Raw genomic sequence first — 17944 nt, forward strand, 5'->3', positions numbered from 1 at the left:
TCTCTCTGATCATATGGAATTATATAATCTGGACTCTTGCCTAAAATGCTTGCTTTACATATTTTATCGTCTGCTTTCCCTTTTAGTAATCTATTTTAAAATGCTGCTAAAATGGTCTCGATATGAAAGGCTAAAAAAGATAATTTAGAGTGAAACATAAGCTGTGCTCAGGGCTTCGAGGAGAATGTACATCAATACTGAGCTCCACTTTCAGTTTTAGATGGGTTGCTTGGAACTTAACATGTTCACACCATTATCTCTAAATTACCGTTTATAATAAACTACATTGCATGTCCATTGAGGAATGTTACTAATTAATGTTGTCTCGTAGAACTTTTCAAACCATAAAATAAAAGCCACAGCTTTATGTTTCTGTCTGTTCTGTCTACATTTTATTATAAGTAATTATTTAGATTTATTATAAAATCTATTCTAAAAATTCCATTTTATGAGGAATTAGGAAATATTATTAGTGGTGAGGTGTCAATTCTAAACTCCAGCACCCATGTGTAAAGGAGTGTCTCCCTGTCCAGTCCTTTTCTGAATATTTGTTTGTGTGGAGGGGGTAGGAGGAGGGGGTTTCACACATTATGGGGACTCTTAGGCGGTAGCTTCTGCAGGTGGCCATGGAAGGCCTCCTGATAGTGCTTTATGAAATCAAATATCTTATTATTTCCTCAACAGGTAATTCCATTGAGAATGAGGTCACGACTTAAAAAACTTTTTACTCCTCAATTTATTACAATGGCCTTTGTCCTTGGACATCCAGGAACTACTAGCTGGTGTGTGTAGGATCCTTTCTTTTTTTTTTTTTTTTTGGAGACAGCCTTGCTCTGTTGCCCAGGCTGTAGTGCAGTGGCAGGATCTCAGCTCTCTGCAACCTCCGCCTCCTGGATTCAAGCGATTCTCCTGCCTCAGCCTTCCGAGTAGCTAGGATTACAGGCATGTGCCACCATGCCCAGCAAAGTTTTTGCATTTTTGGTAAAGACAGGGTTTTGCCATTTTGGCCAGGCTGGTCTTGAACTCCTGACCTCAAGACATCTGCCTGCCTCAGTTTCTCAAAGTGCTGGGATTATAAGTGTGAGCCACTGAGCCTGGCTGTAGAATCTTGTAGAAATGGTGGTAGAATCTTCCATTCTTTCAGAAAGGGGAAATAAATGCCCTGGATTCATGAATGAGACCTCTAGGTGTCACCATCCCATGGCTCCCTACTGTCCTTGCATAGAATCCCCACTCCTCACTGCAAGATTGACCACTGGCTAGCTGCCAGCCTCCTCAGCCACACTCCCTTTGCTTATTCTACTCTAATCACATTCATGTCCTCACTGTCCTTTAAACCAAGATTGCTCCCACCTATGTCCTCGTGGAACCTCCTGGCCTGTATTGCTCTTACACATCTTTAGGTGACTCACCCTTGCTTAATTCAGGTTTCTGTTCACATTCACCTTCTTAGAGGGACTTCCCTGACCATCCTAAGATACCCTGCCTCCACTACCCCACCTTTTAATACTCTATCCTACTCTATTTTTCTTCATAGCACTCTACCTGAAAGTATGTTTTCATTGATTTAGTTGTTTCTTTTCCACCTACTCCATTGGAATGTATGACAGACCAGTGCAGTTTTGTTCACCTTTGCATCCCCATCTCTGAGAATCATGCTTGGCACATAGTAAGTGATCAATAAGAGTCTTGGGGGAAAACAATGAATGAATGATTGCCACTAGGTCTAATAGCTTATTTTTGAGCAATTCGCTTTTAATGGAAGTAATCAAGATACTACATGGGATGATGGAGGCACTTGGAGAGTTATCTTCAGGCAAAAGTGAGACAGGAGAATAGGGTCTGGGGCAGGGAACCTAAGGCCAATTCATGCTGACTTCCTGAAACTAAATTAAAAGGAAAACTCCAACTTTCCACACCTAAGTAACAAAAGGACTGGAAGCTACTTCCTTACACCCTTTGCAACTCCTCGTCCTCCACCTCCACCAACTTTTTCTGCATGGCAGATAGAACATTCAAAGTATTTGCATAGGAGTGTAACTTTTGTAACTTCACTTCAGCCTCTAATTGTTTGCTTTCCACGACCAATCAGATGCTTGCATAGGGTGTAACCTTTGTAACTTCACTTCAGTCTCCCATTGTTTGCTTTCTGCAACCAATCAGACTGATTGCAGGCCACTACTTCATTTACATAGGGTGTCCACCAAGTAACCAATGGGAAACCTTTAAAGGGTATTTAAACCCCAGAAAATTCTGTAAAGGGGCTCTTGAGCCTCCATGCTGGGGCCACTCCCATTCTGTGGAGTCTACTTTTGTTTTCCATAAATCTCTGCTTTTGTTGCTTTATTCTTTCCTTGCTTTGTGCATTTTGTCTAATTCTTTGTTCAAAATGCCAAGAACCTGGACACCCTCCACCAATAATAGAAATAACATCTTAGTGCTTACAAATCCACGCCATAGTGGTTGCTGCCTTCTTTGCCAGCTCCCAGGATCAAGACTATTTGCCATAGTTTTTAAAATCATGCCTCATTCTGATTTAATGCATCACCTTTGTAAACACTGATTCGTTGTGGTCTAGTCAACTTGAAAAATTTGATGGTATATGACCCAAAGAATTTACTAGAGAAGCAATAATCCCATTAGTGGAATTATATTTTAGAAATATATCACATTCAAACAGCATAAATCCATTTCAGTCCTTCACCTGGGATTTCTCTTTTCACATCAAATGCCTATTTTGCTCCTGTAATTAAAGTTGGCTAGTTTATCTTTCTTTTTGACCTTCCCCAAGGAAATCATGGTGATTAGGTTGTCCTGTCTCAGTCGTTATATCCTCTTAGCGGGTGACACAACAACATTTCAGGGGTAGCCATGCAGCTAAACCTCTGTGCTCATGAAGGTCAGCAGAACTGGAAGAAAAAAAAGGTCACCAAGTGCCAAGGCATGTGTCACCACACTTGGCTAATTGGCTAAGTGTAGAAATGACCTAAAGATGAGATTCACTGGGACTGATTTGCAACCTCTATTCTAACTGGGAAAAAAGAAGTAATATAAAAAGAGGAAAAAGTCTTGGGAAATAGAAGGACCATTATGGAAACCACAAAGGAAGTAAACACATAGTCCTAATCCTAATAACTGCCTACTGGAGACATTTTAGTGGTTTGTGTTTTACCTAATAGGGTGTCATGTACATCATAGACACTTAATACATATTTAATGAACTGTATTGAAATGCCAGGCCAAGAAGCATGTTTCTTTTCATTTCTATAGGATTTGTTAATATTCTTGTGGATACAAACTCAAGGCTATATACCAGCTGTGCAAAGAAATTCCCCAGTCACGATAGTATAGTTTTCATTGAGCTACAGGACCGAAGAGTCTCTTCAGCACTACCTTGGACCGTTGTTACCTGATAGATTGTGAGACCCATTTGTGACTCTGTGCAGACTCAAAACATCTCAGTCCCTTGTCTCTCAAAGTGGCCGTTTTAAGAAATGTATCCCAGGCTGATTCTTCTGTCTTCCAGAAATATTCAGCAATGTTATACTGAACGTTTCAAAATCTTTTGTGTGTGTGTGTGTGTGTGTGTGTGTGTGTGTGTGACAGGGTCTTACTCTGTCACCCAAGCTGGAGTGCGTAATCATGGCTCACTATAGCCTCGATTTCCTGGGCTCAAGCGATCCTCCTGCCTCAGCCTCCTGAATGGCTGAGACTACAGGCATGCGCCATCACACCTGGCTAATTTTTTTATTTTTTGTAGAGATAAAGTCTCGCTATGTTGCCCAGGCTGGTCTCAAACTCATGGGCTCAAGAGATCCTCCCACCTTGGCCTCCCAAAGTGCTGGGGTTACAGGTGTAAGCCACCATGCCTGACCCCTAAAGTATTTCTTTTGCCATCACTATATGACTGGTCTATTTCAGTTCACAGACATCACTTTTTAGTGAGGTAATAACTGTATTCTAGTCTGTATCCTCTCTACCACAGAACTTCCATGCTGGTAGAGTGCTGAGTTGGTAGGCAATTCAGTGGTTGTTATTTTCTAACAGGACATGCTGGCTTCCATGATCTGATTGAAAATTGCCATGCTGGTTCTACGTGGAAGGGGAAGATGGGCTGGGAACCAAAGATTAATTTACTAACTTACTGTTTACACAGTGGGCTGACCAATTTGAGCTGAGCTATGTTCCTGCTTGGAATTCAGGTATATTTGGCAAATTGTAACATTCATGGTATGGCTAGCAATAAGTCTATTTGCATTAAGTACTAAGGAGGCTCTTGGGAGAGACTCATTCAGAGCAGACACAGTGAGTGTGCCTCAGTTACAAAGTCTTAGTTCCCAGAGGGTTGAGAAATTCTGTAGTGTCTTTCACTCAGGTTCACCCTGGCCAAGGCTCATGAACCCATTAGGACTGTTTCCTAGAGATGGACCTTTAATTAATAGTAACAGCCATTCTCACCGAGAACTCTGACCCTGGGGCCCATGCATCACTGCTTTACTGTTTTCTTAACAGAAAGTAACATGCAGGCAGGAGAGAGTCATTCTTCTCCATTTGGCACAAACTACTCATGATGGTTAATTTTACATGCCAACTTGACTGGGTCACTAGATGCCAGGATTATCTGGTTAAACATTATTTCTGGTGTGTCTGTGAGGCTGTTCATGGAAGAGATTTGCATTTGGTTTGGCTGACTGAGGAAAGCAGATGATCCTCCCCAGTGTGGATTGGCATCGTCCAATCTGTGAGAGCCTGAAGAGAAAAGCCAGAGGAAGGTTGGATTTGCTCTCTTCTTGAGTTGGGAACACTGATCTTCCTCTGCCCGGGGCACTCACGGTCCTCAGGCCTTCAGGCTCAGATGGACTCCACACCATTGGCTCTGGCTTTCAGGCCTTCCGGCTATACTACTGGCTTTTCTGGGTCTCCAGCTTGCAGATGGCAGATCGTGGGACTTCTCGGCCTCCATAATCATGTGAGCCATACCTGATTTTACATGTATGTATGTGTATATATATGTGTATATATACATGTGTGTATTTAAAGGTTGTTTCTCTGAAGAACCTAATACACCGCCCCACGGACTGGCTCCTGGAAGCCTCCATTGCTTCTGTGGACAATGGCAGTCAGGAGGGTGCCTGGTCCAGATGGCAGAAGTGGCTGCTTGTCTGGCAGGAGAGTGAAATCCTCCCCTGAGTAGCAGTGGGGCCTGTATGATGGAACATGGCAGAAATGGTGCCACTGCTTGGCTGACATGGCAGAAATGGCAGATCCAGAAGAAGAAGCAGTTAAGGCCAACACGGGGGATGGATGTCATCAGGAGGGGCAGCACCCAGTGGACATCACGGGGGTTCAGAGAAGAAAAACAGGAAATGCCATGTGGCAGCTGATCGGGCAGCTTCTGGACTTATTGGTGAGGATCTGAGAAACGGAATGGGACTCCCAGCACTGCTGAGGACTGTTTCCCTTTTTTTGCAACTCATGAGCAGGTAGAGAAAGAGCCAAAAATCCTGTGTTGTACTGTTCTGGGTCAGTTCTCTCTTCTGATTTTCAGACGCATAGAATAAGAATAGCTAACATTTACTGGGCACAAGCATCTTGTTCCTAAGCTCTATTTATGGTGCTCTGTTATCTCAATTATCACCCCATTTTAGAGATAAAAAATTGAGGTATGGTTCTGCCCTGAATCCAAACCTATATTGCCTTCTGGCCATTTTTACTTGGCTAGTTACGTCAAAATCTATGTTCTAAATGGAACTTAATCTCTTCTTCCCTCATCTTCAATTCCCATCCTTTTTCTCGTGTTCCGTTTTAGGACACCTTCCATCCAATTCCACAAGCCAGAAACAGAGTATCATCTTACATTCTTCCTTCTCATTTACTCTCCACTTCAAAGTCATTAGATGCTTGCCTGAATGTTTGCTTGTCCCAAAACTCCTATGTTGAAATCCTAATGCCCAATGTGTTACTACATTTGTAGGTGATTAGGTCGTGAGGGTAGAGTCTTGATCTTCACCTTCCCAGTCTTCCAGAACAGTGAGCAATAAAATTTTTTTTTTTATTTTATTTTATTTTTTTTTATTTTTATTTTTTTTGAGACAGAGTCTTGCTCTGTCACCCAGGCTGGAGTGCAGTGGCCGGATCTCAGCTCACTGCAAGCTCCACCTCCCGGATTTACGCCATTCTCCTGCCTCAGCCTCCCGAGTAGCTGGGACTACAGGTGCCCGCCACCTCGCCCGGCTAGTTTTTCATATTTTTAGTAGAGACGGGGTTTCACCATGTTAGCCAGGATAGTCTCGATCTCCTGACCTCGTGATCCGCCCATCTCGGCCTCCCAAAGTGCTGGGATTACAGGCGTGAGCCACTGTACCCGGCCTACAATAGATTTTTTTATAAGCCACCTCATTTATGGTATTTTGTTACAGTGGCCTAAACGAACTCTAATTGTTCAATACTACTATTGATAGATTTTTGGCCTTCTTTCAGGCCACCATTTTTCACTGGGTGCACTGTGACTGCTCTGTCTCAAACCTCCTTCCTCCATGAAGCACTCAGAGATTGCAATGTTTGAAATGCAAGTATTGCCTTTCTGCTTGACTTTCATGACCTTCCATTACCCTCTGGATGAAGCCCAAGCTCCTTTACAGAGCCTTGGAATCTGGCCTCTGTATATCCCACCCAACCATCATTTTTCCCAGCATAGCAGAATAAGCTTACAGGTTCTCACATAAACTACACTGCTTCTCAACTCCATGCTTTTGTTCATATTATTTTTTCTGATTGGAGTTAGTTCTCTTCCAGTCCCCCTTGCACTATACATACTTTAGCACATGGCTCAGATAACATCTTCTGTGGGAAACTTGTCCAACCTACAACCCTGCCTCAGACTCAAGATTCTTCAAATATGTGTGTGCATCAATTCTGAAAAGTTCTTAGCTATTACACCTTAGCACAGTTCTTCATCATGACTCTCCTGCTCCTTCTAGAACTACTGGTAGATGTATGTTGTACCTTCTCACCAACTGCCAATTTATTGCATTTTCCACCATTTTAGTATCTGTGTTGCACTCTTGGTAATTTGCTCAGATCTATCTTCTAATTCAAGAATTCTTTTGAGCTTTGTCCAATCTGGTATCCAAATTTGATCCCCACCTCCCATATCGAAGTTGTGTTTTGGGTGGTTCTTTGGAACTCCAACTGTCTTATTTTTCAGTGTTTCATTCCTTCTTCATGATTTCCAGTCCTTTTATAAACTCTTCAGTATTTTTAAAGTCATTTCAAGTGTACCTATTTGTTGTCTTCTTCTGACTCTTCTATTCTCTCAGATTCTTGGAGGTGCCAGTTTTCATTATTGTGTCTACTGTCACTCTTTCGTATTTTTCTGGTTTGGTTTATACTTTTTAGAGCTCATTTTAGTTAGGACTGGTTGTCCCTATGGTTGTCTAGTGCTGTCTAATGTACTTTTGCTGTGGAATTATTGCTAATGAGTGGTTTTGTTTTGCCTTCTGGATTTTCCCAGACAAGAACCAATTTATATATTGTTTTTGATGTAGAGAATTCCACACCACGTAAGTAAAGCATACACCTGGGCTTAACGTTCTTAAGAAATGTCCCCTTACCCAGAGCTCCAGGGAGAGAAGCTTCCTATGCCTTCTCGGAGCTGTTGGGGTAGAAGAGGTCCGGGGTAGAAGAGGTCCTTTCAGCCCATTTCCACTGAAAAAGCAGCTCTTCCAGGGTCCTCATTTTATTCTAGTATCTCAGTTCAAGCCTCCTGGGTTTTTCAGGCCTAAAGTCATGTCCTCAATGCCACAAATGAACATAACTTTCAATGACAGTATCTAGGGCCTGTGTGTAGTCTAGTTTCTGCCACTCCCTACTACTACCAGTAGGCTCCCTGATCGGGTTTTAAGTTCTGAATTATTTTGAACCCATCTATGTATTTAAATCTTTTATTTTATCCACCATTTGTCTTTACCAATTAGTCTACCATTTTTTGAAGCCTCCTTATAAAGACATTCTTTTACTATGCTTATTAACCGTGCGAGATAAGTATTATGAGGAAACTGAAGGTCACCTCCAGTGAGAGCGCCAGGATTCAAACCTAGATTTGTCTAACCTCAAAGCCCTACTATTTTTATACCACATTAACTCTCAGAATTGGAATTACTTGGTTAAATGGTACTTGCCAAAAAGATTAGAATATTTTTTAAACTACCACTAATTAGTAATGACTATGAGTTCCAGCTTAACTACACTTTTGCCATCATTTGGTTATTAGAGGTAAAAACATCAAATACATTGTTTTAATTAGCTTGTATTTTCATTACCAGCAAGGGTAAACAGTTATCCATGACCATTTATTTCTATGTTCTCGTGCCATGCTTCCATGTACTGCCTCTGCATGCAGCAGGCTACCTTGGGCAGAGCCCAAAGCATGTGATAAATGAAATGCTATCACAATATAGGTCCTGTCTGAAAAACAAATGGCAACTTATTATCCAAGATCAATGAAGGAAAAAGCAAATTTACTAAAATATTTCTTTATTTGAATAAGGTCAATGCCATTTCTTGAATTCCAGCTAGCATCAAATAACAATCAGGAAAATAAAAAAAAAACGACAAAATGTTATCCAATTTAAATTGACAGTGGATAGAAAACCCTTTTAAACTTTTAAGTAATGTCATAAAAGAAATATATTAAACAAGCAACAGATAGATCTAAAAAGTTCCAAGTGTGGATTTCACATTAGATCTTATAAATTTAAAAAATCCTCAATATAATCATTTGTTCACTATCTTCTTTCGAGAAGCACATGGACAGGGAAAGATAATCACATCTTAATATTCACAACTGCTATTTGTGTTCTTTACAAAAACCGTATCTCTGCAATGCAGTGAGGCAGGCAATCCCTTGTTCAAGTAATTTCTATTTTCCCTAAGTTATCAAAAGTACAACTGTCTGAGATAAAATGTTACCATCACAATGAGGAAGGCAAAAAAGCTTTAGCAGGCAGGCTTCAAGATGGGAGTTTTCATGGCTTGACCATGAATGATCTTAAGATGATTTCATAAGTTTAAAAGCCATCACAAAAATACTAAAAGCAACAGGTTAATAATCTAGAGTCAGTCTGTAGTTGCTCATGAACCAAGAGTTTTAATAAAAAGGAACATTAATTGTAGGTATAAAAGAATCAGTGCACATCTGTTAATGTCATTGACAATAAAAATATATTATCCTCTCAGATCAGCTCTAAATTAACAAAACATCTATTTTTTTTCACTCCTCATTTTAGTGGTTCTCAGACATGGGTGTGCTCAGAATCTCCTGAGGTGCCTCATATTGAACAGTGACATCCCAAAGCCCCACCCCTAAGATTTGATTCAGGTGGTCTGAAACCAGGCACCATGACCTAGATGGTCTATGGATCATAGTTTGAGAAACACTGCTATTCCCTTAATACATAACAAAACATTGTTTACTGTTTATGACTTCGTGGTAAAGTTTTAAGCTGAATAAAACATTCAAACAATTAGTAGAACACAAATAGGTACACGAAATAAGGGTATTAGCCACTAAGCAATTGCATTTTCCTTTTAAAAGTGGCATCATAAACACAATGACTTACATCAAAATTTTAAAATCAACTTTAATCCAAGGCACCTGTAAAACACTTGCTGGTGTGAGAGAAGTGAACAAATTCAATTATACAAAATAGTATAGAAATGAAAGAATCCTGGCAGTGATTGATTTTTCCACAGAGCAAACCTTTTTGTTCAGAAATGAGCTCCTTACAAAAGTCAATGATTTTGAGAAAAACCAAACTTCAAATAATATGATACACATTCTGCGTGAACTACTTTACTGAGTGATTTTCAAGCAAAGTATATCACTAAAAGATGAAAGGTTCATGCTCGTGCTGTTTCATAATAGCCATCTCCATTTGTAGTAAGAATGATGAGAATGATTCCCCTTGAATTTCAGCCTGAAAAATGTATACTGCATAGATCTGGTATTCCTTTAATGCACAGGCACATATGACCATGGACTTTATAATACTGGATTTGGCAGCCTTTTATCTCAGGAGGATTTCTCAAGTTTCATAGTCTACAACTTAAATATTCTTCTGAAGGTATATAATTTTTTTCATGGATCAAGAGTAAATTCTGTGATGATGAAGCCTCTGAAACATGAATTTCAAAATGTTAACACTACAAAAGAAAAACGCTAGAGAAGCATTTTCTGTGTTGAAATGACTGAAGTAAAGTGAGTTATCACTGGCATATTCTCTTTCAGTGTTCCAGGATAAGTATCAACATAAAAAGCAATGCGAGACTGTTTGCACACACAGCACTCGTTCAGTACGGCTATAATACAGAGTTCTTCAGACAGTCTTTATACATAGATTTTAGGTCGTTAGCCCAATCTGTGAATGACATTTGAGAGCAAACCCAGGGAGGCTTGGAATAATTCAACAATACTATTTTATAAAATAGTATTGTTTGGAATTCTATGGCAAATGAAAGACAACTGCTCTAGCTAAAAGAGGTAAAACAGTATTTTGAAGGCAGCAAAAATCAGTATAAATCAGCTGTGAACAAAATTAAATTTGCATCTTAAACCGTCATTTACAGACTGTTTCTACGATACCTAGAGCTATGCACAAAGACTCTGAAAACTCCTTCCAGTCTGACATTTCAAGGTTAAGTTTACTAACAAGTGCTTCACTTAGTTCTGGCACTAAAAGGAAACAATTACAAGTATTCACTGTTTTTCAAATTTTGCCTTCAAGAATCTTAAAACTGCTTCTACTACAGCCTCCTTGATTTAAAAGTGTATGCAAATGGTCACTAACCCCAGCCAGCATGAAGTAACTAATGTAAACCAGAATGTAGTGGCAGGTTTTGTAAATTTAAAATATCCTCAGATCATGCAATTTGAGCTGAATTTACATGCTGTAGTGAATGGGAGAAATGAATTCCTTAAGTTACAAATATAAATACAAAAATTATTTTCATAATATTGACCTGACACCATTGGAATGAAGACATTCAAGAATATGGGCAATCATGAATGAATACATTACCAGGCAAAATACCTACAAAAGTCATTCTCAGAGGAATGTTTCCACCACAAGGTTTTTTAGGCAAAAAGCAGCTATTAATTTTCCTCTAAACTTTCCTTTAAAAGTGAAATACATCATTGATAAATAGAGGAAAAAAAAATTTCACTTAACATTTTGAAGACTATTATCCAGATCCTTAAAGCTCTCAGACAAAATATTCTTTGATTTCAAAGGAAGTTAAATTAAGATGAAAGGACTGCAGGCCCAGGCCTTTGATTAGGAAGTCTGACCTCTAAAAAAGACTTTGGTTACAAAATAAACCTGATGGGACTTCTTAATTAGACCTCATATTCTGGGAGGCATGAGGGCAAGTGTGTCTATGTTACACAGGGAAACCTGCAATATTGGAGACTTAGGGGGTAACATTCATATCCAGGGGTTGTTGCCCCCACTTTCTTATTTACCCTCTTACTGGTCAATATTCTGCTCAGTGGCTGTATCATAGTGACCAGAATTCACTGAAATTTAGACAGATTTACATACTATGAACAAATTAAAATGTGGTTGTCTTTGCTTTAAGGTTTATTCTTAACTGCAAATAAATGTTTAAACAGTTATTTTATTTAAAAAATTTAATAATTTAGACCATGAAGCAATTTAAATACTTAAATTCCCTCAAAACAACAACATTTTGTACACAAATAGATGATGTACACATGAAAATGGTAGTCAAAAGAATTTTTTGGCAGCTGCTTCTTGCTGAGACCTAGGGAAAAAAAGAAACACAATGAAAGAAGGTCTATATACTTAACTTGAAACAGGATGGTTGAGAATTAAAATATCAATGCCTTTTGAATTATACAATGCGTAAAGATAAACATATATTCTACACATGCACTTTATGTGAACTGAAATGAACAGAAATCACAATAAACAATTTTATAGGTGGTGAAAATTGTATTATGAACATAGATAACTTAGTTGAATATTTCTAATTAAACAGATGCAGAAAAATATTGGGTCAATTTTATCAAGAGACTTACCTATACATGATATAACCAATGAATAATACAGTTTGCACCACAACAAATATAATGAAGTGGACCGTAGACAAACATGATGGAAATGGTGGTAGTTCTGGGCATTTCGGCTTTTCATTTGACAGCTGTAAGGCAAATGACTTTCTATTATAGTTAGTCAAATTAGCAGTTCGGAAAAAGAAATAAATGTGAAATCTTTATAAAACTCAGTTTGCTATATAAACAAGTATTTTCATTTTTTCATCCCCCAGAAAACCTTCTATCCCCTTAACTTTTACTGACAACTGTTTTTGAAGGAGTAGGTGACACTGGAAGGCCTCCCCACCTTTTCACTACCCAGCCACTAACTCACTACCACCTGGCTCCTGTCCGCATTACGGTATATGATGATGTTACTGTTCCTGTTGTCACTGAGACTAGGATCACCACAGACAGCTCCTCTGGACACTCCCAGTTCACGCTTGCTGTAGTGGTGTGATTATTAACAGCACCCCCTTCGCTCTCAAAAGTGTTCCAGGTCAGACAATAAACTACATGGTCACCCTACCAACAAACTACTTGACATATGGAATGGCTTTTTCTCAGTCCTCATTCTCTCCAGCCTCACAGCATTCAACATTACTCACTGGTGTTCTGAAAAATATTTCTTTCCCTATTTCCCTGAGTATTCCTTCTATTTTAAGGAGGTAATTAAATATCAGAAACAAAGATTTCATCCAAGTATCCAGAGAGAATGGCTTCTAAGATTAGTTGTTCCCAATATAGTTATATTTGTGGGGCAAAGTTCTTCAGTAAATTGATATGCACAGTATCAATTTGGTCACTGCAACAAAGGCTAAAGTAGGAGAAAAATAACCTCAAACATAACTAAAGGGACAGATAGTAATGCTTTGGATGACAGGTCATGATCAATAAGAAAACTATTAAGCCATGTTTGAAAAAAAATGTATATTCAAGGCATATATACAGGAATATAGTTAAGAGAGTTGTCAAAAAATATAAAGGAGACAAGATTAGAAGCTGAAGACCTAAGTTATCTCCCTCTACTACTTACTAGTTACTGACCTTGGGAGAGTTAATGTAACATTATTACTAATATGTTAGCATATTTTCTAAAGGACATCAAATGTTTTAAAAAGCTTTTAAAAAGATAAAACATGATATAAAATATAAAGGATTGGGATTTCTACTTCTGGTAAGGTACACTAGGAAATATGGGCCAATCATATCCCAAATATGTCTTACAGAAGACAACTAGCAGAATCAAAAACAAATCCAATCCAATCCAAGCACACGAAACCCAGGTGAAGGTAAATGACGCTAACAAGATAGCAAGAAATTGCCAGACTAGAACCTTGAGGAAAAAATAGGCCAAAGAAATACACCTTAAGCGATCCATGGATCAGAGAAGACATTAACATGGAAATCAGAAAATATTTTCATGAAATGATAATACAAATATTACATATAAAAAACCGTAACTGCTATGGGAGCTGTTGACACATGGAGATCTGCAATGTATGGGACAATTCTACCTTAAACATTAAAAATAGGCCGGGCGCGGTGGCTCAAGCCTGTAATCCCAGCACTTTGGGAGGCCGAGACGGGCGGATCACGAGGTCAGGAGATCGAGACCATCCTGGCTAACACAGTGAAACCCCGTCTCTACTAAAAAATACAAAAAACTAGCCGGGCGTGGTGGCGGGCGCCTGTAGTCCCAGCTACTCGGGAGGCTGAGGCAGGAGAATGGCGTAAACCGGGAGGCGGAGCTTGCAGTGAGCTGAGATCCGGCCACTGCACTCCAGCCTGGGCGACAGAGCGAGACTCCGTCTCAAAAAAAAAAAAAAAAAAAAAAAAAAAACATTAAAAATAAGCATCAGCATTAACTAAAGGGTTACAAGATTTTCAGTAGAGTGTGAGTTCTTCCTTTCCTAAAGATTATAATTATGAAAGGAAAAGGAAACAAAGTCACCATGTTTCGCTGCAGTAAGTTGTCTATGTCCCTCTTTACTGTGTGCAGGTGCTCTTTGATGTCAGCGAAGTGCTGTGTTGTCTCATAGACGCCTCCAGCAGAGCCAGGGTGCTGCATTCCGCTGACCAGTCTGACGGTTTCACTCATGGAATTTCTGAAACAGAAAGACTCTTGATACAATAAAATCACTATAGAGATTATTTTTTTCAGTCACAGATCTCCAATACTTATACCTTTTCAAGTTCAATATATTACATCATTAAAAAAAATGGTAAAGAAGTATTTTAAAAAATTGAGTTGTGTTCAAAATTGGAAAATAATTTATAAAACAACATTATGCCTTTATCTTTTACTAAAGGTCATCTAAAAATACCATGTAGAAAATACTACTAGGTAATTTGTGTTAAAACCAATAGTGTAAGTGGATATTGAATATAATGGATGATATTTTTAATGAAGTTGTAATATATCTTTCTAGGTGTTCAGCTGCACAGTAAAGGACTAGTGCCAACTGCAGTCATTTCCTATAGGCACATTCACACACACAGACTTGTCCACTCTGTAGCTGCATATATAGATGATTTCACTCATACAGCATACAGATGGAGACTAATGGCTTTGTGACCCTGAGGACAGGGGTCACAATTCTGATTTCCTACTAGTGCCTTCAACAGCTATGGTTCAATTTGGAGGAATAAATAAGTTATCTCATTGCAGTCAAATGTAGTGTAAAAAGTAAGAGCTTTACCCGAAGAAAAAAACAGAGAAAGACTCAAATTACTTAAAAATAACACTGTATGTCAGACGGAATGTTAACTATAACGCTTAAAAAATTACATGAGTTATGTGAGCAGTAAAGACTTAAAAGTAGTTACAAAATATCTCAAGTGCTTTTGAATCCATGTCGTGTGTTGATTACAATTTCTTTCAATGGCACATATGCTCAAGAAAACTCGTGGGGCGCTAAGCTTTTCCACTGAAACTCTAATGAAGCATAACATTTTAATATAACTAAAATACCACCAAGACTAAAACCTCCCAGAGTATATAACGTTGTTACATAACTGCATTTAAGAATTCTGCTTCCCAGAAGCATGAACTTGCTTAGTATAAATGTCTTTTTAATATACCAAAGATTGAGTCACCTAATGCGCTCGTACTCAGTCATTCGTTCATTTGCCTGTTCATTCTGCTAACATTTATTTCATAAGTGCTGTGAGCCAGGGAATATTTAGGGATATAAACTTTGCAAAAAAAAAAAAAAAAGTAATACTGTTCTGCGGAGATGCACTGTCTAGCAGGAAAGCAATGTGAAAGAAGCACAACTAGAGCTCTACAAAGAAAGATGCATTTAGCTGAGTGTCAAAAAATGAAGAGGAGTCTATGGGGATAGAATTGTGGTGGAAGGTGGTCATATTTGGTTTACGAAACAGGCCAAGTGAAAAGAGGGCTGGACAGAACCCTTGAAAAGAATACCTTTTAAGGGACGATGGAAGGAGAGCAAGTGAAGTTAACTAAATGGAAGCAGAGGCCAAAGAACACCAAGAGTAAATGGTATACCAGAAGTCTCGAAAGGGATTTTGAGATGGAGAAGTGGGAAGAGGCATCAGTGGCTACAGAAAAGCTATATGCTTTCTAAGATCTCTTTCTGCTAAAAAAAAAATTTCTATGATTTCTTAAGAATATAAAAATCCACAAAGATACAAACCACCCTTTCCATTAAAGGCAAGTATTTCCTATATCTTTACATTTTTTCTGAAGCTAAATCCTAAAGAAAAAGGTCCAGAGGACTAGTTCAGAAACTTGAGCTCAGTTTTTATATTAACTTATTGTATGCATGACATTTGTTCTCAGTAAGTGGGAGTTTGCAAGGATTGTTAACTCCTCTAAGAAAGGGATTCTATGGATAATACAACTGGACAGCTAGGATGTCCTGACAACTAGTTACATCTTTAGATGCCCTACTACTACTGTCAAGTTAAACATGCAAAGCACAAGAGTATCTAGAGTATGCTATCCTTCACAGAGGAGGGGCACTTCAGAAAATACGCGCGGGGTGCAGTGGCTCACACCTGTAATCCCAGCATTTTGGGAGGCCAAGGCGGGTGGATCACCTGAGGTCACAAGTTGGAGACCAGCCTGGCCAACATGGAGAAACCCCATCTGTACTAAAAATACAAAATTAGCCAGGCATGGTGGCAGATGCCCATAATCCTAGCTACATGGGAGGCTAGGGCAGGAGAATCACTTGAACCCAGAAGGCAGAGGTTGCAGTGAGCCAAGATTGTACCATTGCACTCCAGCCTGGGCAACAAGAGCAAAACTCCATCTCAAAAACAAAACAAAACAAAAACAAAAATAAAAACAAAGAAAGAAAAAGAAAACAGGTATATACAGAAGAAATACAGGAAGAACAAACCAGAAGCTAACAGAATTGGTTACCAAGAGGGAATGGGTGGGAAAGAGCTGGAAAGAAGGGGAGAATGGGAAAGTGGTAGCACGGATGAAGAAGCGATACACACATGCTCTGCCCCTTAGAATCATAGTATTCACATACCCAAAATACAAACAATTTAAACCAACCAGGATATAGGAGGAATATAAGCATTATCAAAGAATCTAACTGGATCCTAAATGAATAACATCAGCCATAATGAAAAGAGTACGGAGAAAAAGAACTACACTAAGAAACTATCTGGAAAATAGTATCTGGGCTGGATACTGTAAAGCTAGAGATAAAAGGAACTTTACATAAACTTGTCAATAAATGTCTTTCTCACAGGGATATGAGTTAACAATTTGAAACCACTTTGTGTGTACTTATGTGCATACTCAAGTGGAACCAATAAGTAAATATGTTACAGATACAGATAGTAAGAACCAGGTTTCTCCCTGATGGCGAAAGAATTTTCAAATAAGACAAGAGGGAAAGTTAAAAATGAACTCTGCAGTGTTCAGTCCAGCCAGAATCCAAAGTATCTGCATAATCTCATGGTTTAACACGAAAACAGGTTGACAGACATGGAACTACAGACTCATGTACATGCATGGGTTAGTATACGTATGTATATTCCCTAGCTCTGTCCAGGAAGAGGTCTAGAGGTAACGGCACTGTGGTAGTAATGAGTACACCTAGTGCCCAGAGGTTGGTTTTCTTTTTTTCTATTTCCCATAGGTTATTGGGGTACAGGTGGTGTTTGGTTACATGAGTAAGTTATTTAGTGGAGTAAGTTATTTAGTGGTGATTTGTGAGATTTTGGTGCACCCATCACCCGAGCAATATACATTGCACCCTATTTGTAGTCTTTTATCCCTCAACCCCCCCCACCTTTCCCCCGAAGTCCCCAAAGTCCATTGTATTGTTCTTATGCCTTTGTGTCCTCATAGCTTAGCTCCCACGTATCAGTGAGAACATACAGTGTTTGGTTTTCCATTCCTGAGTCACTTCACTTAGAATAGTCTCCATTCTCATCCAGGTCACTGCAAATGCCATTAATCCATTCCTTTTTGTGGCTGAGTAGTATTCCATCATATCTCTCTCTCTCTCTCTCTCTCTTTATCCACTCGTTGATTGATGGGCATTTGGGTTGGTTCCAGGATTTTGCAATTGCAAACTGTGATGTTATAAACATGCGTGTGCAAATATCTTTTTTGTATAATGACTTCTTTTCCACTGGGTAGATACCCAGTGGTGGGATTGCTAGATCAAATGACAGTTCTACTTTTGGTTCTTTCTTTCCTAGTATTTATTTATTATTATACTTTAAGTTCTAGGGTACATGTGCACAACGTGCACATATGCATACATGTGCCATGTTGGTGTGCTGCACCCATTAACTCGTCTTTTACATTAGGTATATCTCCTAATGCTATCC

General features: G+C 39.0%; 1 protein-coding gene across 3 annotated transcripts in view; it reads right to left on the bottom strand.

The window, feature by feature from the left end:
* Positions 1–8518: 8518 nt before the first annotated feature.
* The window catches only part of LMAN1 (lectin, mannose binding 1), a 34194-nt gene continuing 24768 nt past the window's right edge, over positions 8519–17944 (bottom strand). For 2 of the 3 annotated variants that reach the window (XM_033238818.1, XM_033238810.1), the window contains exons 11-13: positions 14070–14223; positions 12101–12222; positions 8519–11823 (exon numbers count right to left, since the gene is read on the bottom strand). In XM_033238818.1, coding sequence (XP_033094709.1) covers positions 11787–11823; positions 12101–12222; positions 14070–14223 — 313 coding nt within the window. In that variant the 3' untranslated portion in view covers positions 8519–11786. The other variant, XM_033238826.1, reaches the window with a different exon arrangement.

This window comes from Trachypithecus francoisi, unplaced genomic scaffold (assembly GCF_009764315.1).
Source record: "Trachypithecus francoisi isolate TF-2019V2 unplaced genomic scaffold, Tfra_2.0 Contig01474, whole genome shotgun sequence".
In the NCBI taxonomy this organism is placed as follows: Eukaryota; Metazoa; Chordata; class Mammalia; order Primates; family Cercopithecidae; genus Trachypithecus; species Trachypithecus francoisi.